The sequence below is a fragment of the Aptenodytes patagonicus genome, chromosome 6, assembly GCF_965638725.1.
Source record: "Aptenodytes patagonicus chromosome 6, bAptPat1.pri.cur, whole genome shotgun sequence".
Lineage (NCBI taxonomy): Eukaryota > Metazoa > Chordata > Aves > Sphenisciformes > Spheniscidae > Aptenodytes > Aptenodytes patagonicus.
This window is the reverse complement of record NC_134954.1, coordinates 35,094,422-35,119,509: the sequence shown is the minus strand read 5'-3', so window position 1 is coordinate 35,119,509 and position 25,088 is coordinate 35,094,422. Positions and strand designations below refer to the sequence as shown.

Below are 25,088 nucleotides of genomic sequence, written 5' to 3'. Positions count from 1 at the left end.
CTGCATTGTCATTTGGCTCTATGTACTAAAAGAAAACTCAGTGACTGATATCCAGAACATGCTGACCATTACCTGTGCGTGGGACACCTGTGGTTTCCTGTTGGATGAAGATAGGAGTACTCTCCTGATTTTCTTCCACTGCGTAGATGCTGATGTTGTACTGAACACCTGGCATCAAGTCACTAAGTGTTACAGAGGTTGCAGTGTCAGGCAGGTTGAGCTCTGTGCTGCTGCCTTCCACGGAGGGTGTGTAGATAATTCTGTAGCCTAAAGCAAGAGACATATATATATAGTCCTTAGCCACAATCAGTAAGCCAGCACAAGGAATGCTAGAAATGAGAACTAAACTGATCTCCCTACTGAGGTTTCATAAAAATAGTCCTGAACTTCAGTAGGATCCGTGGCTTGCCTTTGCTCACATCCCATCTACACATTGCGCACTCATAATGCCTTACAAAGCACAACCTGACCTGGATTAGAATATTTCTGAGCTTTGACATGTGGATTTAGGGTCTATACAGTTCTCATGCTTGTTATGGGATGGTCTGGATGACAGATACAAAGAGAAGGTTATGGGGCTTGTTTTTATTTAACCAAATCCAGAAGGAATTGTTTTGCATCCAGCCTCCTGAATTCCTTGATTCAGACAGTGAAACCAAGCAAATGCTGAACTACCCATGTGCTTTCCAGCTGGTCTCTCAGACCGAGCAGAATTATGCACTAGCCCTCTGTCCCAGAGCTATACTTCATTTTCTTTTTTACCTAGATTTCAGATTCTACCAATAGTGCAAAATAGGTGCACTCCAATTAGACAAACCTGTGATTGGAGCCTGTGGTCTACTCCAGCTAATGACAATTGATGTGTCATCTACACTTTCCACAGTGTGATCGGGAGGTGCATCAGGAGCTGTTTAAGGGAATAAACAGAGAAGGACAGCAAGCGTGAGGATAAGAGGTAAAAATTTATTGAGCAAACAATAAAAACAGCTTTCAAAGTGCAGCAACACCCACCCACACATACCTGTAGTCTGTGAAGTAGACAGGATCAGATTCTGCTCTCCTTCTTCAGAGATCTGATAGACATTAACAATATACTTGCGACCAGGAAGCAAGTCAGGGATGTTGACAGAAGTGGCTGTGCTTGGAAGATCTAAGGAAGGCAGGAAAGAAAAAAATGCCTTAGCAATTCTATCTTCTTGCTTTCTCTCCAAATGAAATAATTAAGACCTCTGTTCTAATCTGGGCTGAATCACAGTCTTCCTGCAATAAAACAGCAATTGTTCTGCACTGTGTCTTTAGTGCACATCAGAAAAGTCGTGTGGAGAGTTGGGACAGGTCTCCACACTCAGCAAGCAGACAACAACTAGGACAGCAAGGCTTGATGTGTGATATGGCAGGGCAACTGGAGCAGCAGCCTCCTGCACACTGCTGGCATTTAGCCATCTCAGCTACCCGAGTACTCATTCCATACCCTGACTGTTATATTTTCAATACAGAAATATATGGAAAAATTTTCACATGAATAGGTTATGTGGAAAGACTGACTCATGAGTGGAGAAGAATGACATTATGACGGCTGATGAACTTCTCTCCCCCATCCCTTCTCCCAGGTGTCCACCTACATGCCAGATGTAGGAAATTCCCCATGAAGCAGCTCCTTACTGGCCAGACTGAAGCCAAGCATCTTAAGGGAAACTGGAAATTGCATTTCAATTTGCCTGTAAACCTCTGTCTGTAGACAGATGAGCTCAGGAGCTGCTTCACAACACAGCTCAGCTGTCTGAGCAGCCAGTGCGCAGACAAGAAAGGTGGTGATAGTGCTGGCAGTCCTGTTCCAGGGAGAACTATTAGGTCAGAGGATTACTGTTCTTTTTCTCATGTTGTTCTTCTATCATACTCATGTCTGAATAGCTATTATAACCTCAAATCCTTGTGAGATATTGCTATTACCATTGTTAAGACAGAAAATTAGGAAAAAGAAGTTAAGACGGAATTATGTGTGGTAACACAGGCTCTACAGTAGATGTTGGAAAGTGGGTTCAATTCCTAGGTCTGAGTCCAGTGCCTTTAACCAGCTTCCTGGCTTAGCTAAGCTGTCACATTATCAAAGATGAATAAGATCTGATCCAAACAAAACAACTGACAGAGTGGACTGGAACAGACATCCATGAGATGACAAGTAGCCAAGAGAGGGCATTTGCGAAATATTTCTCTGTGTCCATTCTGATGGAAGGACAAAGGTATAGCGAAGGAAATTAGCCAGGTGGCAGGTTCAAAAAATAGATTTGGTTGTCCTCTCCTCTGCACTGCTGCTCACTTCAGGATGCTGTGGAAGCTAGTAAATTTACATGATTTCAAAAGGAAAAAAAAGACCAGACAAATTCATGGAGCTGAAAAGAATAAATATATCTACCCACAGTTATTACAAATCCACCACCCCTGGCTCAGGGAGTCTTCCTCTGCAGGATCCTGGGACAGTATTCTGAGGGGGTATTGCTATATACTTGCCTTGTTCTCATACTCTTCCTTGGACATGAACTTATGGCCATTGATGGAGAAAGGACAATGAACTAAGTGAGCTTTTAATCTGAGCTAGTCCTGCCACTCTTATATCCTACTTGAATCATACTGAAAGATAGTGAGATCCTCACTATTTACACTAGCTATACTGATTGTCACAGAAAACAGCGATGTACTGTTAACAATGCTTCGGTCTAGTAGACTTAAATATTGTCTCACCAAGATACTGTGGCTCATCGCCCTCCTCGCTCAGCTCATACTCAACACGGAATCCAGAAACTGTGTCAGAAGCAGAAACCCAGGAGACAACAAAGCTGTTGGCTGTGATTTCAGTGACTGACTCTGAAGTAGCAACCATGGGAGGAAGAAGAGTTGTCTCTCCTGAAACAGTGTTGCCTACAAGAGAGAAGAAAGAGAGGTTTAATTAACCATCGCTACTTTTGTGTTAACTGGGATGCACGAAACAAAGACTTAGGTGAAGGAGATTAGGTTTTTCTGGATGCCCTGCTGGTTCAACTTACTTGTCACTGCTGTGGTGCTGGTTGTGGTAAAATCAAAGCGGGTGACTTCTTTGTGGCCATATCGCTGAACACTGATGAGCTGTCCTTCATATATCACACCAGGCTTCAGGCCTGAGATGGTGTAGGAGTTCTGGTAGCCAGGGATGGTGGCTTCCTTCCACTGCCTTCCAGAGTTTTTCTGCAAGAACAAGGACACCCAAATAGTGAGAGACTCCCTAGCCTGCCGGCAGAGGTATCTAGTGACCTAACCTGCTACACAATTACCAAGCACTGTGATATTCAAACACAGGTGTGACTCGAATGGCTAATGCAAAGACAGAGTCAAGTCAAAGGAGATGAGAAAGGAATGCCAGGAAGCAGGGTTAATGACATTTTGGGTGATTAAGTTTTACTGGGATAAATTGAAAAACAATCTAGCTTTGAACTTTTCCCTTTAAAAGGAGCATTATTTGTAATATATACACTAAACTCATTCCTTTATCAAAAATGCATGAAGGAATGGCGGAAAATGCATATTTGAAGGCTGTTCACAATAACACTCTAAGCCATCATCTGAAAACAATATACAGAAAAGTGCTTCTCTTCTATCCTGTGTTTGAACTCTATGGGAAGCTCTAAAATAATGCTCCATCCTCTGAGGTTTGTACTCCAGTGCTTTAAAGTCCATTTCATTCAGGCCTTGATCCAAGATACACTGAAGTCAGTAAAAAGACTTGAGTGCCTTTAATGGCTTTGGATCAGGGCCTTTATTGTTCTCTTAATAACAGGCAGCATCAAGGTACTAATGTTCTTAATCATTAAGTGGTCTTTCGTGAAGCTGTACTCAGGGGAACTGTAACACAACTCATCTACGTTGGTTAAAACGAATCATTCCTCAAATATAAAGGAGCCAACAAGCAGTGGTTAACGAGCTTTGGTTTAGACTTTACAGAAGATAGGAGGTGACTGTTTATTTAATCCTATGCTAGCTGTTTATATCTTCATATCCTATTCATTTCTACCTCCTCATTAATAGGATAAAATCTATCCCAGTTGTCTCTGGATATGCACATGGTACTAAACCAATGTTTCTTAGGAGGAGGAAGCTTCCACAAGGATTTACATTACTTAAAGTGAAGAAGGATATAAACTTGTCTGCTTACTGTGCTAGTGCTTTGGTTAATAAGATACTTCATGAACACAGTGACCAGTAAAGTTTGGGCAGGAAAACATCAAATGTTTATACAGCACTGGTTGTCTTTGATCCTCAGAGTAACTGTTGACTAACTGAATTAGCAACTAAAGTTTGCTGAAATTGTGTCTGGCACTTCTTTCAGATACAGAAAAAACTAAATAAAATATTTTTGATGAATGAATGATGATGAATGTGGCACTCACCGGTCTCCAGCGCAAAATGTACTTGGTGATGTGAGATCGTTCAGGAGCATTCCACTGGATGGGGTGGGAGTTTGGCTGATTTGTACTCTCTGTGATGATCACCTGAACAGGCCCAGTTGACCCTGAAAAAAGAATTGCCATTTTTTACATACTGGGGATGCTTTTCTTCTGCCTTTGTTGTGGAGTCATCAAAAAGCAAGAAAGTTGTGTGGCTCAAATACTATTTCTATACATAGGAAATAAGTCATATTGTCTTTCTATCTGTAATGTTTCATTGCTCCTTAGAAAACTGATGAATTAGAATGTATTCTGTGGGGGAGCTAACATGTGCCGTTTGGGTTAATTTCCTGTGAGTTATCAATGAAATAGAAAAACAGAGCAGCCTAGTATAGAAAAAGTCTGCAAAGCAAAGTTATATTGTTCAAAGAGAGGGAGCTTCTCAGCAGCAAACTGCTTTCATCAATTAATATCTTCTGCACTGGGAGCAGGGAAACAGGTGAGACATGTCTGCCCAATCCAGGTCTTATCTTGTGGCATGGTGAGGGCAAATTCCTGATCTGATATTGAATACACCCTGCAAAGAGACACTAATCTTTTACTATTTACTAAATTTCTTCATCAGTTGATTTGAAACACTGAATTTTCATGACTCTGTGGAGCACTCCACAGGCAGCGAGGCACATCTTTCACACACAAACCACACCAGAAGGGCTGGTGGAAGTCTTGAGACAAATCAGGCCCATAAACTCATGAAAATACAAGTTCAGCAGTGCTCTAATGCTTAAGACTAACAATTGCATTTAGCTAGATCAGGCTCAGGTGTATTTTCTCCACAAAGCCCTCTAATCGAGAAGGGAAGTATTATGATCCTATGGTTCTCCTTTCAGTCCCTCCCAGTCCTGCTGAGGAGGTTTCACTGAACACTCAGCAGCACCATGCTCATGTTAGTTCTCAGAAAATCCCGGCAAAGAGCAGCCTGGAATCTGCAGGGAAGTGTCTTGTTTTAGCTATTAAATACCTTCACCCTCCCTCCACTCCCAACATTTCTAATTATAATTTATTTGGACAACTTGTAACATATATACCTGCTCCATATTTAACGGGACTTCCAGGCAAACAAACCTGTGCCCACAGGCAGAAAATTTCAAAGCTCACCTAACCCCAAACCTACATTCAGAAACATTAGATTTGGTTTATTTACACATTTTCAGTCACTCTTGTGTCTAAAGCAGCCCAGCGCCCTGGTCTCCAGTCTGGAGGCATGCATATTTCACATAGCTCAGAGAGATGTTTGTTTAAGCAGTCTGACAGGAGTCAATGAATCTCAGCAAGCCCCAGTAAGAAACTCAGGGGAAAAAAAAGTCCAAAGAAGGCCTGCTTCATATTCTTGCCCTCCTTAGTTTGCTGCCCCAAAGAAAGGTAGTCCCTAGTTCTGTCTGCCAAGTGTCCTATTGCCTTGTCTCAGGCTCACTAGCTGTATGGCCATGAATAGAAACGCAGTCTGTTCATTGACAACACTGCTGGGTATAGGCCAGGTTCAATAGGCTGCTGTCGCAAAGACCTTCTATATGATGCACGTGAAGCAAGTCACAGAGAAGAGGTACTCACCTTATTTATGTGAAGCATTTAGTTGCAACGGACTTCAAAAGGGGCTAGTCCCCTTCTACAGCAGAGTCACCTATATTAAAACCCTCTTTCTGAATGAGCCTCACATTCCCTTTCTTACCTTGCAGGGCACTAAGGGGATAAATACATTGCAGCTACTAAGTGGACAGACACTTCTTAACCTATCTTAATATAAAAGCAGAGAATCAACTCAGCATTGAAGCTGCCAAATCCAATCTTTATGCAGTTCCTCCATATTTATGCTCAGAGATGGGTTGGGGAACTGATGACTTGAGCATAGTCTTCTCCTCCCAACAGGGAAGCCACAACACAGTCTTAAGATTTCATCTCATTCAGATTCAGACAGTGGTAGTTGGAACCTTAAACAAGAAAGTAGAGTTGTTCCCCTCATCATGTTCTGTTCAGGGAACCGAAACAGAACAAGCCAACAAACAGGCATTGCCTATCCCTATAAAGGTTTCCTGGAACTGACTGAGCAAACAAAAGTTCAAATATTTAATTTCTTCAGAGCACTGATGAGGAAAAGTGCTTAATTTTGTGGTGGATTTTGCTTCTGTAGTGAGTGGAAAAGGAAAGACTACACATGTAAGAGTTTTAAGCAATAGAAACTGAAGGTTGCAGGTGTGATATCACTAAATACCAAGAGGCAATGTAAACCCAGGTTGTTGTGTGAACTGATAGTCATTCTCTAAACTAACCCTGGCCTCAGGAATAGCTGATAACAGCCTGGCCCCCTCTTTATAATCATGACACCTGTTTGTGTCTGCCAAGGGTGTAGGGGGAAATGGTTCTGTTTAAAAAGGAAACCAAAAGGAATAATGTAAAGAAATCTGCACAGGTGAGGGGTAGAAAGATTGCTTTCCTCATGTCTTACTCAGCAGATGAGTTAGTTATCTGTTGTGTTTCTTACCAGGATAGGTCTGCAGAGGCTGGCAATGCCATTCTCCAATACCACGACCATAGCAATAGCACTGGTATCTGACACCGTGGACGTACTTCTCCCACGAATCTCCAATTTGGTAAAAGGTACGGGTTTCTGAATCCTGGCACTGATCTAAAGGCACAAAAGAGACAGTTAACCACTGCATGTTACTGAAACTATAGTGAAAAAAAATCTATGCCGAACACAGAAGAGTAAGTCACAAGAGACTTTTACACAAAGAAATGTAACACCAATGTTTATTTGCAAATATAGTTACATAAAGAGTGGCAACAGAAATTGAATCTCAACTCAAAGTTCTTGATATATCACTGCACGTGTTAAGTTAGATACTAGGGGACTAATTCAGCTGTGATGCATTTCTTAAGATACTGTTAAGTACAGGCCGTCCACCTGGAAAGCTTCCCACTGAAGTCAATGGGGTGTTCCTTCAAGAAAGGATTTATTTTGAACTATCTATTATGGAGCCCAATTCTGCTCCAGTCAACTAAGTTCATCTCTCATCCAAAGCTAAAGCATGCTGCTCTCGAGGAAATCAATGGCAAAATTCCTACTGGCTTCAGCAGAATTGAGTTATACTTTATAAGTCCGAAGTGACCCATTAATTTTCAGCAGAGTCTTTTTCAGATTTACCATTGTTTAAACCAAAGGAGGACAGATCAAATCCTGAAATCAGCTTAGCTAGTGTAAATACAACACAGCACCAGCACTTCAGTACACTTTCTAGTCTGACCTATGTCTGTGTTTCTGGCTCAATGGGAATTTTCAGTGAGAACTAGCATTATGCTGACTTCGATAAACAGAGCCTTGTTTAGAGAGAGCCAACAAAATTAAACCAATTGCACCTTTACAGATAGCTGAAATCATCCCCCCTCCCCTTCTTTCAAAGTAGTAATTTTCAGGAGCTTTACAATCCAAGTTCCTCCAGTAAACCTGTACAGATATTACTGTAAATAAAGCAGAACTTAACCACTAGTACTTTCTAATAGATTTTCTTGGCAATAGTTCGAATTTCTCTTGGATTTAGTAATTGCAAACCAAACAGCCAGGTCTTATCTTCCAATCAAGGTTCACTAGGGAAGGGGGGGAGGCAAAAGAGATGAAATCTCCTCATTCCTGCAGAGAACCATGATGGTTTTAGCTAACCTCCAGAGTGCTATTAACACATGTTCTCATCCTGAGCTTTCTCTCTTTGCCAGAACAAAGGGCAGCCAAAAAAATCAATTTAGTCCAAGGTAAGTTAATATACACTGGTGCTCCTTTCTCAGTTCAATGAGGAGACCTAAAGATTTTAGGATAGAGAAAGGAAAGAAAACTGATCCTACCATCAGTACCTAGCTGCATATTATCAGCGTTCAGTCTGAGAGTCCTGCCTGCTAGGCTGACAGTTCAGGTACCAGAATTGAGCCAAATCACCCCAGCCTGGGGATACTATGCCCTCTTACCACAACCTGCTACATTTTAAGAGGTACATTGCCACAACCATTACTACTGCATCATCATCAACTTCTTCTGTGGCATGTGTGATAACCCAAGCTTATCTCCTTAAAATTAGGAATCCCCTTTCACTTACCCTCCAGCAAGTCCAGCGTTACTTCTACTTTTGCAGTTGTGCAATTCAGGGCAGAAAGTGGGCAAAGACTGGGTCCAAATTCACACACGAGTTTCACCATACCATAACCAATTCCTACACTGCCACAGCCTGTGTTTAGCAAGCGGGAACAGCTGGTGACTTACCAACAGGATCGCATTTCCATCTCCCCCGGCCCTGGCCAAAGCATGTGCAGTTCAGCATGTGCCCCTCATCGTGACGCTTGTGGAAGGTCTGGTTCACATCATAGGTGATACCATCCACAATGCACTGGTCTGTTTGAGAAAGAGCAGAGACACTTTTGTCGGCAATACCTCTAAGTGTTAAGACAAAATCCTTCTGCTTGGCACATTGTTCCCTCCTCTTGATCAGCTTACAGAGACTGGCCATGACAAGCTCCATTCATGCAAAAGGGTGCCCCCTCCTGATATCTGTGATCATCACAGATTAGTGCTGCATACATACCACTGCTCCCAAGTTCATTTATCAGCAGCGTGTAAATAAGCAACACTTGCAGAAAAGAGGTCTGTAGGATGCAGTCCAAAGTACTATGCATTACTCAAACTACAGAACTGCCTTGTTCTTCCTTGTGACATATTCCACATGTGAAAGAAAATCTAAAATAGCACACTAACTCTATCACTACCTCCTCTTAGGAAATCTAGACTGGAATACCTCAGTGAGTACTGTCTGAAATCATTAGACCTACACAAGGAGAAAAGGGCTAATCCAAATTCATAAAGATACCATGAAGAGGTACAAACATCCTCATGATGTTATTCTGCCGGGTATCTCTGCTACACTTTGTAGTAATCTGAAGACAGGAGCAAATCTATTACACATCCAAGATGCTACTGGTACCTACTAATCTACTATTCCCTCAAAACACAATAACCAGATCCCATGCTTAAGTACAATGGTATCAGTCTATTAGGTTCAATGGCAACGTGTCAATCTGTGATCTGGCCCAGAGTTCCCAACACCAGTCTTATCACAGCAAGGAACAGAAAGACAAAACAAACAAGAAAACCACCCCAGAAGCATGATGTTTTGTTAACTGGAACCCAAGAGACCCAAGTTCAATTCCGGAGTCAATCACAGACCATCTGTCCTTGGGGAAGTGACTCAGTTAATCCCAGGCCTTCATTCTCCATCATACTTTCCCACACCATGGGCATGGCATCAGGATAAACCAAGCAGTGCTCAGAGCCTCCTATGGGTGCTAAGGACCTTCTCTGGCTGCTACGTTTAAACGGTTCTACTTGGATAACCTTTGCCTTTTGAAAAAGCAAAGTATCTCTACCCCCCTCATCAAGAAAGACCACTTTAACTCCAGAATGAAACGGCAGAGAACTGTGTATGTGGGAAAAGAAGTTTCACAGACCAGAACTTTTAGCAGTGCATTTCTCACTGTTCTGAAGTAAACGCATTAAAAAAAAAAACCCTCCCAAAGCCCTTGAGTGAGCCTTTCCCTATAAATTATATCCCATTTCAGCAGTGGTGTTAAGAGTCCTTTCTTGGCTGCTTGACAGCAACCCCCCTGCCTTTTCCAGACATGAAGCCAATGCTGTGAGCTAGCTGTAGGATGATCGAATGTCTGTGCTTTTAAGTCTTCTTTTGTTGGTATTATTTAAGCACTTCTCCACTTGGGTCACTCATAAATAAGTAAATAAATAAGAGTAATCTCAGTGCTGTCCTGCCAACTTTTCATATAGATTAGCCAGCAAAGGGCTAATCCAGCACAGAGAAATTGAAAATTTCACTGCAGAACAATAAAACAGGACGGCTCTGCATTCAAACTTCAGACCAGTCTGGAGTTTTGTCTGTTCTTGAGAGGGGGAGGTGCCTCTGCTGAGCTCACTGTAAAGTCACAGTGGCACTGATCCTAAATGTAGACAAAAGGAGGTAGAGATACCTCCTGATTAAGCTCAAAGTTTTGCCCCTGCTTGCTAGCCTGTAAAGGCTGAAATAGTACTTTTGCAGCATGTAAACAAGACAGCAACTTCACATAGTCCCTCTGATTCCCTTTCTACTCCAAAGAAAAGCTTGATAGTATAAAGTTCTTGAGCCTGGGCTCGAACTCACAATGATGGAAAAGAAAACCAATTTCTCCCACCCCCTAAATACTTAGACTAAAGTGGTAATATTAACATGAAAATGAGTACCTCTGAGCTGGGAATAGGCAATGCAAGTCCATTCTCCACGGCCATTTCCTACACAAGTACATCTCATCATATGGCCCATGTCATGTTGTTTATCCCACTGGTCCCCGACACGGTACATGACACCATCGTTGGTTGTGCAGACTTCTTCATGGGCTGGTTGAGAAGAAAGCAAGAAGATACTTTATGTAGCCGGAATTAACAAGCTCTTGAGGGCTTAGGCCATTTGCAATGCCCCTTCATACTGTGTAGTAGTTTCTGCATCTGCAACTTTAGGCACCCACTTGATTTTGAATAGCATTTTTGCTGGGTGATGACATTCTCTAAGTGCAGATCCCTTGTAGGGGTTCATTTATCTTAATTTTCATTTGAAAGCTACTAGAAATAGCTTCTGTACAATGTCCAAGGGGTGCTGTGTGAAAGAATCAGTTCTTGTTACATATATGCCTTTATATGAACACAGCCATTTGAAGACCTGCGTGTTCCACAGGCTCTTTTTAAGGGCTCAGATGCTGCATTGCCATTAGTTATAAAAGGCCTTTCATTTAAGAATTGGTAAGTCACATTCCCTCCTGACATCATAGAGACATGCAGGGATTGTAGGAATGGACCACAATATTGATTTTGACATTACTGCCATTTTCAAGGTTACACACTGATATTACAAGTACAGACTTATTCCTAACCACGGATTGGGCAAGATGAAGTGATGAGCCATGAGGGAGAAGTTTTGGCAGATGAAAGATAAAAACCTCACTTGGTATAAAGCACTACAGTCCAATGCTCTCTAATGGATCTACACCAGTTTGCACCAGCTGAGAAGCATGCCTACCACTAGCTTGTAGCAAAGGAATAACGAAAATTGCCTTCTCCTGGCATTGCCCACATCTCTGCTAGAAGTAATCAGTGGGGAAAAAAGGACAAAACAAAACTTCAGAAATGTCTTAAAGGGTTTTGGGCTGGGATGCAGCTCATTGGAAGTCATCAATAACTGACCAACGACAGACAGCTCTTTACTTTCCAGCTCAAAGAACCACTTACAGGTATTCCATAATCCCTTTATGGTTCTCAGCCTTACCAGCCATAGGGCAGAAACCAAATTTCTGGTCAGCGTCATAGTTCTCAGTGGTTCCACACCACTTCATGTTGTCTCTCCGTCCCTCAGAAGTACAGTCAGTGTAGTTGCGGTTGTTGTACAGGAAGGGGAAGTGGCACAGAGCACCATTGGAATTGCCACCACGTGTCTGGACCAAAACTGTACAAAAGTGAAAAGAAAACAGATGCAAATCAAGCCTGCACTCTCCCTTAGCATGCAGGGAAGAGCTTGAAAAACAAACCACTAGCACTATTTTTTCCCACATGTACCCTGTATATTATACATGGGCCTCTTTTCTTGGCTTTAATTATTTCAGATCTGGAAACATAAGCCTTGCACAAGGTCAATTCAGTTCAAACACTGCTTTGGAAGGAGTTGTGGAGCCAGCCATGGGAATTCCTGAGCAACAGGGAAAACCAAAGCTTACTGTGTTTGGGAAGTGGCTTTGCAGACCCTTTGTGTCAAGACCCAGGGAATAAAATAAACTCACAGTTCTCAGCATACCTGTATTATCTCACTGAGGCTATTACCCAATTGTGCCCTTTGGCTTAAAGTAAAGCCTTAGTCCTCAGGAAAGGGTTACAATTCAGTTATGTACAACAGAACAAGTCAAAACCTCCCTGCAGGTTGGAAGCTTCATGTTTTGCAAGCAGCAGTGGAAAGAGGGCTGTAATCTACCTGAACTACTCAGCTCTTGAGCAACTCTGCTTTACAAATAATGGAGAACAAGGAGGCATTTGTTGAGGTTTTTCTGTATTGATATCTCTCATTCCCCACCGTATATCACAAGAAGTCTCACTAAAACAAGCATGTGTGTGTGGACAAACTGTCCCTAGTGGGTTTTTTTGGTTTTGGGTTGTTTGGGTTTTTTAAAAAAAAGAAAGAATATTCTATCACTGCAGAAAAAGGCTTGACTTTTATCAGAAAAAACAACTGAAGTAGAACAGAGTAAAAAAAAAAATTATGCAGAGTAAGAAGAAGTATTTTCGTGTGGGAATGTGAAAAATTCTCTCCAAGGCCAGGTCCCAGAGAAGCTGCCTGGGTACTGTTCCATTGATGTCTGATGGGCTTTCCAGGAAGTGCAACCACACAAGTAGATCTGTACTGTGAAGAGAACACTGACCATCCACAGACAAGAGGGAATGCTGCCGCATTAGTCATGCACCGGCTCTTGATCAGTGATCACAAATCACATTAAGATTACTGCTATATATGGCAACCTGGCTAGATAGTCAGGACGGAGGGAGTGACAGAGGACTGCACAAACTGTACTCCATGGATATCCTCCTCTTCGCAGCCTAATATGGGCATTGCTCTAGCAATCCAGTCAAGCAAAGGCGAAGTCTTTGGCCCCCAAAGGGGCCAAAGCTCTATCCTGACGAGGTACTCAGGTTCTAAGGTCAGCTCAGAGGAGAGAGAACAGGACTCAAAGGCTACACCTGTATCACCCTGAGCACCCTCCAAAGATGCCAAGATCACGAACATGCCCTGACTCCAGGCAGCCCTCCATTCACAGGACTGCCTTGCTGTTGAGGCATGCCTAGAGTCACTCCAGACTACCGGAATTGTCCAGGCAGCCTGTCCCTGTGTTCTCTGCTCCTTTCTCCATCTGTGCATGAGGGTCATGTGCATGTGATGATCCTCTGAGAAGAACTTACCGTTCTGCTCGGTACAGAAGGAGTATCTCCTGTCCTGCTCAAAGTTGGAAGTGGTGCTGCACCAGAGGTGCCCATCTGTGCGGCCTTCAGTGGTGCAGGAATAGAAAGTCCTCCCGTCATAGGTGAAAGGCAGAACACAAGCTTCTCCGTCAGAATTGCCACCATATGTTTGGGTCACAGCTTTAAAACAAGCAAATCACAGCATTAGACTCTGGCTTAAAGCAATCCCCAAATCTTAGGGCTCAAACAGCAATAGAGCCTCTGGGCCAAGTCGCTGGCTGATGTGAACCCACACTGACTGCCACGGACCTGGGCCAATACACACCAACAGACAACTTAGCCCCACAGCTGTGTCATTCTTTTACAAACATATATTATTGCAGCTCAGTTTGAATAAAGTTATTAATGCTGCTCCCCTAGGGCTCTGTTTTCCCTCAGCAGGTTATATATAACTCACTGGGAAATGTTTCTGCCCTACAGAACTAGGCTTCAAATAACCAAAACAACTATTTCTTCACCCCTTGCACCTTTCTCCAATATGTCTTCTTCAGAAGAGATTTCCGATACACACACACAAAAGGATTCTACTTCGAAATTAAGCTGCAGGGCATTGCCAAAGATTTCACTGGACTGAACAGGGACTAAACACAAACTCATACCTATTTCCTGGCAGCTGACTCCATTGCCCAGGCAGGTACAAAGCATTTGCTGGCTGCCCTGTGTCTTGAGCCACTGCATACCCACAGAGTACACCACTCCATTATCAGTTATGCACTGGCCATATGGCTGAGGCTGGGGCTGTTGAGGCTGGGGCTGGTACAACGCAGTCTGCACATTTGTGAAGCTAGGAGAGCCAGATCCTGCAGCAGAACATGGGAGAGAAGTGAGATGTTACATGCAAAGCTAAAGAACAGAATGCTTCAATTAAATGCTGAGATAATAAAACCTTAGGTACTCCATCAGATCAAAAGCACAACTCTCTTAGCTTCCCTAGACATATTTTAATTATTCCACTTAGCAAACTTCAAAATTAAAAGAAAAACTCCCAGTTCTGCTAATGATAGCCTCTGGTTTCTACTACTGTAGAGTGGCTTTAAAAAGGATTAAGAGCGTCAACCGCTTTTCACAGGAATTGTTGAAAAACGCTTTTTTTGGAAAAAAATTTTTTAGTTGAAGGAAATCTAGAATAGAAAAATCAAGATCAGTGACAAGACAATAAAAAACTACCAAGGAAGCAGGGAGATTAGGTAAAAAGGATTTATTTTTAATCTTTCATTGAAAAAGAAAAATAAAGCACAAATGTATTCATTTACTCTGGAATTTTTAAACTTTGAATCAAAGGTTTTGGTCCATCATAATTTGAAATAATACTGAAAGACAAAGGGGCTTGTTGTGTACATTATGGAAATTTTTGCTAATGATTCCCCCAGGAATCTCCACAAATTCAGCTCTGCTGAAATAGGGGAAATATTAATGCAAACAAAATACTGGCACCCTTAAAGCTTTGTGCATTTTGAAGTTTAGACCTTCTGAGAGTTTGAAGGTAACCTGCTGGTACCAAACAGTTAAAGGTCATTTACCAAGAAAAATTTAGTGTAGGTACTGCAGGAAAACAGAGAAGTTTTACATTGTGTTCATGAAAAGGAAGCCTAAATCCTTGAAACGGCAAAAAAGAGTTTAGAAGCTGAAGACTTTAACAAACCTTGGGCAAAAAAATATATGTTACCTATAAACTAGGTAATATTTCATACCAAAATTACAAACTATCTAATGTACATGTATTAAATACATTGTATACATTCCTTGACATTTCTGGTTTTTAAAGCTCAAGCATTAGTAGGTGTATTTATCTTGTCAAAGAAACCAGATGGTCTCAGTGGAGTTTAAATTAAGGACATTTCAACAAAGTTACCCTGAGGCGAATACATAAAAGTTCAAATATTAACCTGAAGTGCCATGCTTCCAAGACAAAGCTAGTAGATAGTTCCTGTGAATGCACAGCTCTAGACATGATTTACTGCACTGTGGTTGTGCAGGCAATCACATCTGTATGTGCAAGCCTCATTTCTGCATGGAAGCAAGGTATAAATTAATCTTATCTACACATGCACAAACAAGGAGCATCTCCTGAACTCTGATCCTCTTTGCTGACGATCTTTCCCTTACGAGACTCCTAGATGCCTAAATTAGGATGACGCAATTCAGCACCAAGTCCTAACCATTCAAAATGTGCCATTCTTTGTCCCTTCCCCTACCTTACATACTATGATGCCCCACTTACCAGTGCTAGTCGTATGCAGAGACGTGTGTCTTTCACATTTCCATTCACCTCTGCCATTACCGGTACAGATACACTGAAGCAAGTTTCCACGGTTATCCTTCTTGCTCCAGGTGTCTCCAATTCTGTAGGAAGTCTTGGTGTCATGGTCATTGCACCTATCTGTATAAGGAACAGGACTGTTAGCTATTTCTGCATTGGATGGCTTCACCGTGCAATTCATAGTACTGAACCACCAACACTATAAAACGAGCTGATAGTTTAAGGCCTTTATTGAGAGCCCACCTCATTTTCTGCAGCCCACTATTACAAGTCCTATATATGCACTAAAGCCTGCATTAAACTGCATAGGCTGAGAGCATCTGAAAATCCTGATGGTTTAGTCTAAGGGAAAATACTCATTTATTTCCAGAACTGTGATTTCACTTTGTAGCCATTGTCAAAATTAGCACCATAAGATTCCCAGTGTGAACATGGTAAGCTATGTTCAAAATCAATGTGAAAAAGCATGTTCTGGATTGAAAACATTCCTGCTAGTTATTTTGAAAGCTATTTTTAGCCCATTCTGTCTAGCATACACCTTTCAAGCTTAAACTTGTTGTAATGACTTTTTTTTTTTTAAAGCAGAAGTCTTCGTAGCTGGGTCATTTCATATTATACACAGGGCACAGTTCAAGTTCAGGGCTGTACTTAGCTGGAAGAAACTAAAACCTGTTTGAGGGCAATATGTTAAATTCCATTTCTTCCAAAAGAAGTGTGCATAAAGCTCCAGTAAAGTTAATATAAGCTGCTCACGTCATACGAGGAATATTAGACTTTCTAAATCTCCCTGTTGACTTTAATAACCTACAGCCCCTGATGAATTGAGTAAATAGGTTCAAAGGACAGCATAACAAACTACTTCTGTCTGGATGCCAGATCCACATGGATTAACTAGTTCTTCTTCCATTACAACATTTTATCTTCTCATTCAAGGGCAACTTGATACAGTGGCTCAAATATAATCATGAATCAATGAACATGGATTTATGAAGAACTGTGGAAGGACATATGTATCATGCCAGAATGCCACTGAAAGAGCACACGGGATAGAATATGAATGTAGGAAACACATTACTAATTCACAGTAGTTAAAATGACCAAAAACTGAGTATTTGCCAGAAGAGTGGTAAATTGGTGAAGTATTTGTAATGTAATTGGGCGAATGTGAAAAAAACTTGTCTTACAGACGCTCAGATTCTCAAGTTAGACAATGAAAAGCTGAAACGTCCCCCAGGAAATCAGCTGTGATTCTGGAAAATGCTGGCCATACAAGATATATAACAGCAGCACATACTGAAGCATAATGCTACTTTGTGGGCTACAGCTATCGTTTTACATACATAAATTTGAATTTCTCTGTCTGATTACATTTGAAAAACAAAATGAAAACTGAACAGGTCATTTTATTGCAATTTCCCCTATGATACAACAACGCAGACCTGAGTTATGGGAGGAAAGACACTGCCAAATCATTTTTATTAGCAATAATAACTCCTCCAAAATTCACAAACAACACATTCTGTTTTATTCATTCCTATTTGACACTTAATGATTTTCCCCCATGTGTTTTTAACAGACTTCATATTGTCAAGGCTGGTTTGATTTTTACAGCTTATTTCTTGACCCAGTCTCTCCAGATCTTCAGTTTTAATCACAACCCTCCTTAGTGTGTTAGTTCTTTACAGGTCTGCTGTTTATATCAGCAGAAAGCCATTATCTGTGTGCCCCGAGGCAACTGAATATGAAGCAATTTAAAGGCTACAGAAGAGTTTCTCAAACCTTGCATAACAAAGGTGTAAAGTACAAAGTTAAATTTTCTTGAGGCAACTGGTGTAAACCATGATAGCCCCACAATGGAGCTTGCTCCTAACAAAACTGGAACAGAAGGTAGATAAACAAGCAAGATTTTGGATTTTAAAAGCCCTGTTTGCTTTGCAAATGCAAATAAAATGGAATATTTACAGTAATGTCCTTCAATGATGTAAAAACTAAAAAAGTCGCCTGCGTGGGTGAAGCATATTTACACTGAAGACAAAATGGTGGGAAAAACTAACAAGCAAGATGGGAGAGCAGACAAAACAAACCCTGTTTTAGCTAACATATATATTAAACAGTAATGAAAGGAAAAAATAAGACAACATTTTAATCTGGCAGATCCTGTTGTTGGAGCAGGTAACTATTTCTCTTTAAAAGCACCTAATTCCCCCTCAGGAGGATACTTTAAAAAACAGAAATGGCGGTATTTCGCCAAACTCTGCCGTTTTGCAGACCAGGCAACTCCCCTGACTTCCTGGGGGATGAGCAACTGTGACTCGGCTGGCCTGTGGATTTCTTAAACCTTTCTCTCTAAAGCAGGTTAAAACCCCAAATAATCCAGCCATTCTGTCACCAGCTCTCCTGCGTATCCCCAGATTGCAAATGGTAACTGGGACACGCAAACACTCCCCTCTCACCTTAGAAGGGTCTGTTTCCCACCCCTTCTTAGGTGATGGCGTTCCCTCTAAAACTACTGTTGCTTGCAACAGGGCAGAAAAAGGAGTACTTTTTCTTTTTGACACAGGACAGATTTGAAAAATAAGTAAGATAAATAAAATGGAGCAGCCGGCAGGTGCCAGGCCAGCACTTACTTCTGGAGGTGCAGGTGATGCGGCCGCTGCCCTCCCCCAGGCAGGTGCAGTCCACCATCATCCAGCCCTGGTAAGGCTTCTCCCAGGTCTCGCCGACCACGTAGGATGTCCCAGCCGTGTTGTCGTAGCATCGCTCAGCTGTGAGAGGGAAGGGGATAAGAGTCTACCCAGGGCTATCCCACATGGGGATGCCTCAGGGAAGACAGACCGAGCTGGGAGAGAAGAAGGGAGCTGCCACCTACCCACAGGCTTGCAGGTCCACTCGCCCTTCCCGTTGCCCAGGCACACGCACTCCAGCATGTAGCCACCAGTCTCATGGGGCCGGCGCCAGGTATCGCCGATCTTATAGGACTGGCCACCCTCGTGGCAGCGATCTGCAGCAGGAGAGAAAGGAGCTGAGGTGAGGGACCACACCAGCGACAGCATCAAGGGGAGAAGGTAAGGGCCACCCGGCCAGGGGCAAAAAAGAGGGTCAGCTGGGGCGGAGGTGGGGGGCAGTGAGGAGGAGTGGGGCAGGCCATGGCCGCCCCCTTCTCCAGCCCACAGAATGGCACCTGCCATTTTCCACTGGCACCTGCTATCTTCTGAGCCTCCCAGGCCCTGTCCTCTCTCCTCAGCTAACCCCATCCAGGTTTCAAACCACAGCTGAGACCCTGCCAGTGAAAGGGGAACACCAGGGCCTGAGGATGTGCTGTTTCTCCCTCAGGCCCCGCTCACAGCCTGAGAGCTAGTGAGAGAGGGTTTGCCTCCATCTTGTTCTGAGGTAATACCGCTTGGGCCTCTTTGTGGCCGTCCCTATATAGCATGAGTGACATGGTAGCCAGGCCAGTATGTGGAGAATAAGGAGGTGCTTGGTGTGACATCCGTCCTCTTGGGTTTGGAAACCCTGCCCTGGAAAGGCAGATTCCCAGCCTGTCAGTGCCCCACAGCCCTGAGGCAGTCCAGACCCACCACTTGGCCCAGGATCAGGGAGGGAAACACGGTAAAGGGCAGTTTGCAAACAGAGGGTCTTCTTCCAAGGAAAAGAGGAGAAACACATATCTGGTCATTTATTAGGAGCCACTAAAATGTTTCATTGGCTCATTTATGAAAGCAAGGAATCTAAGAGTTATGAAAATTGATTCAAAGCCAGTTACAGTCAATGAGACTCTCCAGTGAGCTCTAAACCAGGCTGATGATGATGAAATGAGACTGCTCTTATGTTTGCAGTTTCCTTACTGACTCCTTTTCTTACAACACTTATCATCCCTGCCCAATAAAATGACATTAAATTCAGAAGGGTTTCAGCTCTACTTGTTAGATTCAATGCATTTTTTTTTCCATGCTATAATAATGGCTGGCTTCTGAGTCTCCTGTGGCAATGCTACTAGGATCAACACATGTGTCTTAAAGAAACTGGATACTTTTAAGAACAAGACTTTTCTCAAAAGGTGCCTCAGCAACTTTGAAATCTCAGTCTAAAAGTCCTGACATACAGTGATCTTCATTTGTGCTCACAGAAAGTCTAATTATGAACTGAAGGGAAATTGTGAACAATTGTGACTCAATAAGGAAAGGATTTCCAGACAGACAGAGATGTGAAAGGGAGAGCTGGGGAGAAAGGACCAGGGGAAGAGAGGGAGGAACAAGAGGAAAGTGTGGGTCAGGCTCGTGAAAAAGGAGTTGCAGAAACACATCGAGCTGGTGTCTGGATATCAAATCCCAGCTCCCTCAGGGACAAGCGTTGGCATGACATTTTTGGAGGACAGGGGGACTGGCTCTCAGGTGGTATTTATTATTATTTATTCAGAGTAGTCCCATTAATGCTGATGGTGTTATTCTGACTCACCAGCTGCAGAGCAGACCCTCACTCTTTTTTCCAGTCAAAAAACTACTTTCATAAATGCGCCTGCGAAGATGTAACACACTCTTGTATATAGTAAATGTACTAACCTGTATGGCTGGACATTAACAGTAGATTTTGGCTTATGGGGTTTGTTTTGTTGTTTGTTTGGTTTTTTGTTTTACACATAGTACTTCTTAAATAAAAGAGGAACTTGGTTGTGCAAATGTATGTACATGGGGCAAGGACTTTCAATTCCAAGATTTTAACGGGCTTTGGATTAAACCCCCCCAAATCTAGCTAATGGGCATTGGGAATATTGTGTAAGTTGCTCTGGAAAATATGACACTAAGGAACAATAGCTCTAGTAATAGGCTCTTAGTTACATACTGGCAATGGTGCAGCTGATTCTCCCACGTCCAGCTCCAATGCAAGTACAGTCCCAGATCATGGAGTCCTTGGGGCGCTCGTAAGTCTCCCCTACTCGGTAAGTGGATCCAGTGTATTTGTCAAAGCAAGTCTCTTCAGCTATGAGGGGAGAAAAATCAACTTCATGTAACCATGCCAGTAACATGTAGAGTCAACAGAAACACACATTCCTCGCCTCCTCACATGGATGCTCTTTTTTTCCTGAGGAAAAATGCGTATCAGCCTCCTCTTCCTTCCTGGGATGGAACAGCAGAGAGGAAGTTGGGTGAAATTCACCCCCTCCTCAAGGTCCCCATGATGCTGAACAACCTCGGCTTCCCTCCCACAGTGAGCCTGAAGTTGAGCATGGCACATGGACATGCATGCCCTGAAAGGATCAATCCCAGCTGTTTGAAGTGCAACAGTACAGAAGAGAGGAGGGAGCAAACATCCCCTAAGAAGCTGTGTGCTTTGTCATGCTAATCCTCCTCGTTCTGACTTGGCAAAAAATTGAGTATAGTAATCCCAAATTCTACAGCAGTCCCAAAGTCAACAGCACTACTTGTGAATTGTTCACACTCACACATGAGTAAGTGATTACAGAATGGTTATGTCAGTGCTGCCACCAGACTTGAGATCTGCAACAGAACAACCTTCTTCGCTACTGGACAGATAACATTAACTGTGCCATAAGGGAAACTTGCTATCGGACTTCAGAACTGTAAAACTTGGGAATCCCTGCAGGGGAAGGAAAGCTAGATTAAACACCCTTTTACGGAGGAGTAAGGGGACTGAGCACTTAAAATACTCTAGCCATGAGGCAGGCAGCACACAAGCCTTGCAAAAGAGATTGCTGGGACACTCCCATCTGTCTTACATGAACACTGTCAGCCAGGAATCAGTTTTTCTCTCTTATATCTCCAGAGCAACATTAAGGAGTTATGGCAAACCAGTGGCTTCAGACCAATAAATACAGATAGATCACATCTGATTACCTAAACTACATTGTATCCCAGAGAGACACATCTTCCAGCGGAGGCTGCATTTAAAGTTCTTTCTGTTACCTAAACTTTTTCTGCAGAAGACTAAACAATCTCATTTTACACTCAATTATTGAAAGCTCACAGCACGGCTGGGGGGCTGTGGAAAGTTGTAAGTTGAAATATTTTTAAACAAGCTGACGACACTGGACAGCTATGAAAAGTTGGGGTGAAGCAATCAAACAGCACAGAGCCAGAGCTGCAAAGTGACTCCAGATTTGAACTTCCCCGGGCGAGTCCAGGAGTCAGTTCAGTTCATTATAAAGAAGAGGTTGGCTCCAAAATTAATGTTTAGATACAATCCTCCAGAGAGATGAGTGATGTTTGGCTCAGGGTTCTGGTGGCAGGCCCATCACTAATGAAAAGCATTTCTTAAAATCCCAAGCCAGATCTTCAATGTAATTGAGCGTAGATCCGTTACTGACCCTAAGTACCAAACTTCAGCTGAAAACCCAGTCTGCCAGTTATAACTCAGTAGAAGGCTTAGCTTACTCGGCATCAAAAGCCATTCTGGGGTCTTGATGCAGACAAAAGAGGCCACCAACTTACGTTCAGGCTTGCTTTCGCAGTTAAACCCTCTGCTTCCACCATAGCAGGTACAGACCAGCGTGTTTCCCAGGTAAATGCGCTCCCACTGCTCGTTTATCTGATAGTATCTTCCATTGTCAAAACAGGTCTCTGGGGGGAAGAGGAGGAGGATGGAGGAAGCAGAGGGGGAAGAGAAAGAAAAGTTTGGAGTTACCGAGAGCAGAGGCAGGGAGAGAAGGGGCACGGCACAGGCAAACCGCGGCTACAGCGGGCACCGGCTGCCGTGCCGCAGCCTCGCACGTGTGCGAGTCCCGCCGAGCCCGAGGGGCAGCAAAGGGCCGAGCTGCGGAGACCGACGGAGAGAAAAAGCCACCCGGGGGGTCACTCAGCGGGGCCGAAGCTCCGTCTACCGCCGCGCTCCGGGGGCTCGGGGCAACGCTCGCGTCTCATCCGCGCTGCGGAGGGGCCGGGCCGAGCCCTCCGCCCTGCCCTGCCCGCAGGACGCCATCCCGGCGCGGTACTCACGCTTGCCCTGAGCGGGGGTGCCCTGAGGTACCAAGGTGGTCTGCGCCTGCCGCCGGCTCTTGCCGCCGCCTCCGCGACGCTGCCCGCCGCCACCCCCCGCCGCTGCAGACCCCAGGCAGAGAGCGACCAGCGCCAGCCGCCACAGGGTGCGGTCCGGCATACTGGCACGGCACGGCACGGCACGGCACGGCACGGCACGGCACGGCACGGCACGGCACGGACAGCGGCGCCGCTCGCAGGCAGCCCGACAGACGGGACAGCGGCGCCGCCCGGGCGCTATATAGAGCGGGCGGCGCGGGGAGGGGGCGGCCGCCGCCGCCCCGGCGCCCATTGGCCTCGGCGCCGCCGGGGGCCGGGCGGGGGCCGCCGACGCCCCGCCGAGCGCAGCCGGCCCGATCCGGCCCGGCCGCCACAAAGGGCCGAGCCGAGCCGGGCCGAGCCGAGCCGAGCCGAGCCCAGCCGGGCGGGGCGGGGGCCGCGAGCGGTGGGCAGCGCGGGGTCCCCGGCCGGGGTGAGAGGCCCGTCCCCGCAAAGAGAGCGGGCTGCAAGGCGGTCGTGCCATTTTGTGGAACATTTGGCTTAACAAAATGGCTTTTTTGGGGAGAGACAAACTTTACTTTTTCCTTTGAGCAACGCTGCCTGTAAGCTGATACTGCTCCATTCAGGAGAAATAATGTTCTGCACAGGGGAGAAGGTGAGGTGTAACATACGTGTACAGGTTGGAAATAGGAAACCCTAAATGATGTTTTATCTACTGCTGGTGACTCAAGGTTAAAATCTTTCACACCTCACTTGGAAAAAACGGTGTCGTTACATTCCGTTCAAAATAAATTTAATAGCCTCTTTCACTTTATTTCTTGCTGTCCAAAATCAATTCTGAGAACAAAAGAAAAGTGGAAAAAGAAATGCTAGGCTTTGAACCCCTTTAAGTATATGGGATCTTCAGCATGATGATCTAATGTAACCCTGCTGTATACAAATTTCGTCATCCTCTTTCCCCTGTCTTCTTCCCATAGCCATCTCTGCTGTTTTGGGGGGGTCTCTTTTCCCTAGTTTGAAGGAATACTGCAAAGCAGAGAGCATGCACTGTAATTGTGGCTCTCCAGCAGGAAGCTGCTAGTGAGCAAAGCACAGTGTGCCTCGTTCTGGTACAGTGCCTGCACCGGCACTCAAGTTCAGATCATATAGGAAGATTGTGTTGCTAACCATTTTTGTGCTTCTCACGCATACTCTGTCTCGGCAAAGGGATTATTCATCTAAAAGTGTGCTGTGGTTCCTGATCTATTAAAGCAACTCTTCAGACAAACGTGAGTGTGAAGTAGTCTACAGTGTTTCCAGACATCTTAAGCTGAACATCCACAGGTCTCCATAAAAGTTCTTCAGCAAGTTGAGCACCAAGCTCTATCTAGTTCCACTTACTGCAAACCGATTACATTATCTTTACTAAAATGCAAGCAGTAATATCTCACTTGGGATGAAGACTCTTTCAGTAGGCAGTGTACAGATCCAGCACATGCTTTGTCCAGGAAAGCATGTAGTTGTGATATCAGGTATCTATTTTCAAAGAAATTTCTATCCCTCTGAATGAGGAATGCCCACAGATCATTAACACAAGCTTCCCTGCTGAAAACTTACTGGAAATTGAAACCTGACCTGGCAATTGAGGTGAGCTGTGGTGAGCCAATTCCCATCTTTCCTAATTTTTATTTTTAGACAGTGAATTTTTTTTAGTTACTGGACACGCATTATCCCTCAAAATAATCACAGAACTAAGGTGGCCATAGCGAGGGAGAGCATTAGCTTTTGAAGCGGGACACATCATCAGAAACTAGCGAATATCCGGTTTCTTAAAATGAGAGCCTGCTTTCAGAAAGCATTCCTGTTTTTGTGAGACCTAAGACGTGAAGCAAGGGGAAAAGCACATTGTCAGAAAATGATGCTGTATGACTATTTATAACTGGGATGTACTTCACCTAGCCTGCTGCAAAGGAAGCATTACTGAGTGGAAATCAGTGGAAAAGAACAGTTTTCCTTCTAGGAAACACATATGTGCAATGAGGAGGCAATTTTAGGTCATTTTTCCAGTTGCTGTGTATAGGTCTTGGTCAAATTTTCAATTTCTTTTGTGCAGTATGCAGTGTAGCGCTGCTTCTGCACAGTGCTTGCTTCTGCATACACTTCCAGTGAATGTGTGAACAGGTCCTGCTGCCGCTACAAGCTACTCATTAAGCTCAATTGACATGGAAAAGGAAAGGGTAATGAGGAGTCTTCAAGTACAGGAGGATTATGATAAATAAAAATTGCTAGGGGAAACCTGCTTAAAATGT

General features: G+C 43.8%; 1 protein-coding gene across 6 annotated transcripts in view; it reads right to left on the bottom strand.

The window, feature by feature from the left end:
• FN1 (fibronectin 1) overlaps nucleotides 1-22,969 on the bottom strand; it is a 56,055-nt gene extending 33,086 nt beyond the window's left edge. For 3 of the 6 annotated variants that reach the window (XM_076342096.1, XM_076342095.1, XM_076342097.1), the window contains exons 1-18: nucleotides 22,762-22,969; nucleotides 22,258-22,386; nucleotides 20,651-20,788; nucleotides 18,681-18,812; nucleotides 18,439-18,576; nucleotides 15,773-15,931; nucleotides 14,151-14,351; nucleotides 13,492-13,671; nucleotides 11,816-11,992; nucleotides 10,741-10,893; nucleotides 8,722-8,850; nucleotides 6,955-7,098; nucleotides 4,419-4,540; nucleotides 3,042-3,219; nucleotides 2,740-2,916; nucleotides 1,022-1,150; nucleotides 818-907; nucleotides 73-267 (exon numbers count right to left, since the gene is read on the bottom strand). In XM_076342096.1, coding sequence (XP_076198211.1) covers nucleotides 73-267; nucleotides 818-907; nucleotides 1,022-1,150; nucleotides 2,740-2,916; nucleotides 3,042-3,219; nucleotides 4,419-4,540; nucleotides 6,955-7,098; nucleotides 8,722-8,850; nucleotides 10,741-10,893; nucleotides 11,816-11,992; nucleotides 13,492-13,671; nucleotides 14,151-14,351; nucleotides 15,773-15,931; nucleotides 18,439-18,576; nucleotides 18,681-18,812; nucleotides 20,651-20,788; nucleotides 22,258-22,386; nucleotides 22,762-22,921 — 2,731 coding nt within the window. In that variant the 5' untranslated portion in view covers nucleotides 22,922-22,969. The remainder of the gene's footprint in view (nucleotides 1-72; nucleotides 268-817; nucleotides 908-1,021; nucleotides 1,151-2,739; nucleotides 2,917-3,041; nucleotides 3,220-4,418; nucleotides 4,541-6,954; nucleotides 7,099-8,721; nucleotides 8,851-10,740; nucleotides 10,894-11,815; nucleotides 11,993-13,491; nucleotides 13,672-14,150; nucleotides 14,352-15,772; nucleotides 15,932-18,438; nucleotides 18,577-18,680; nucleotides 18,813-20,650; nucleotides 20,789-22,257; nucleotides 22,387-22,761) is intronic. The other 3 variants (XM_076342098.1, XM_076342099.1, XM_076342100.1) reach the window with 2 other exon arrangements.
• Nucleotides 22,970-25,088: the final 2,119 nt, after the last annotated feature.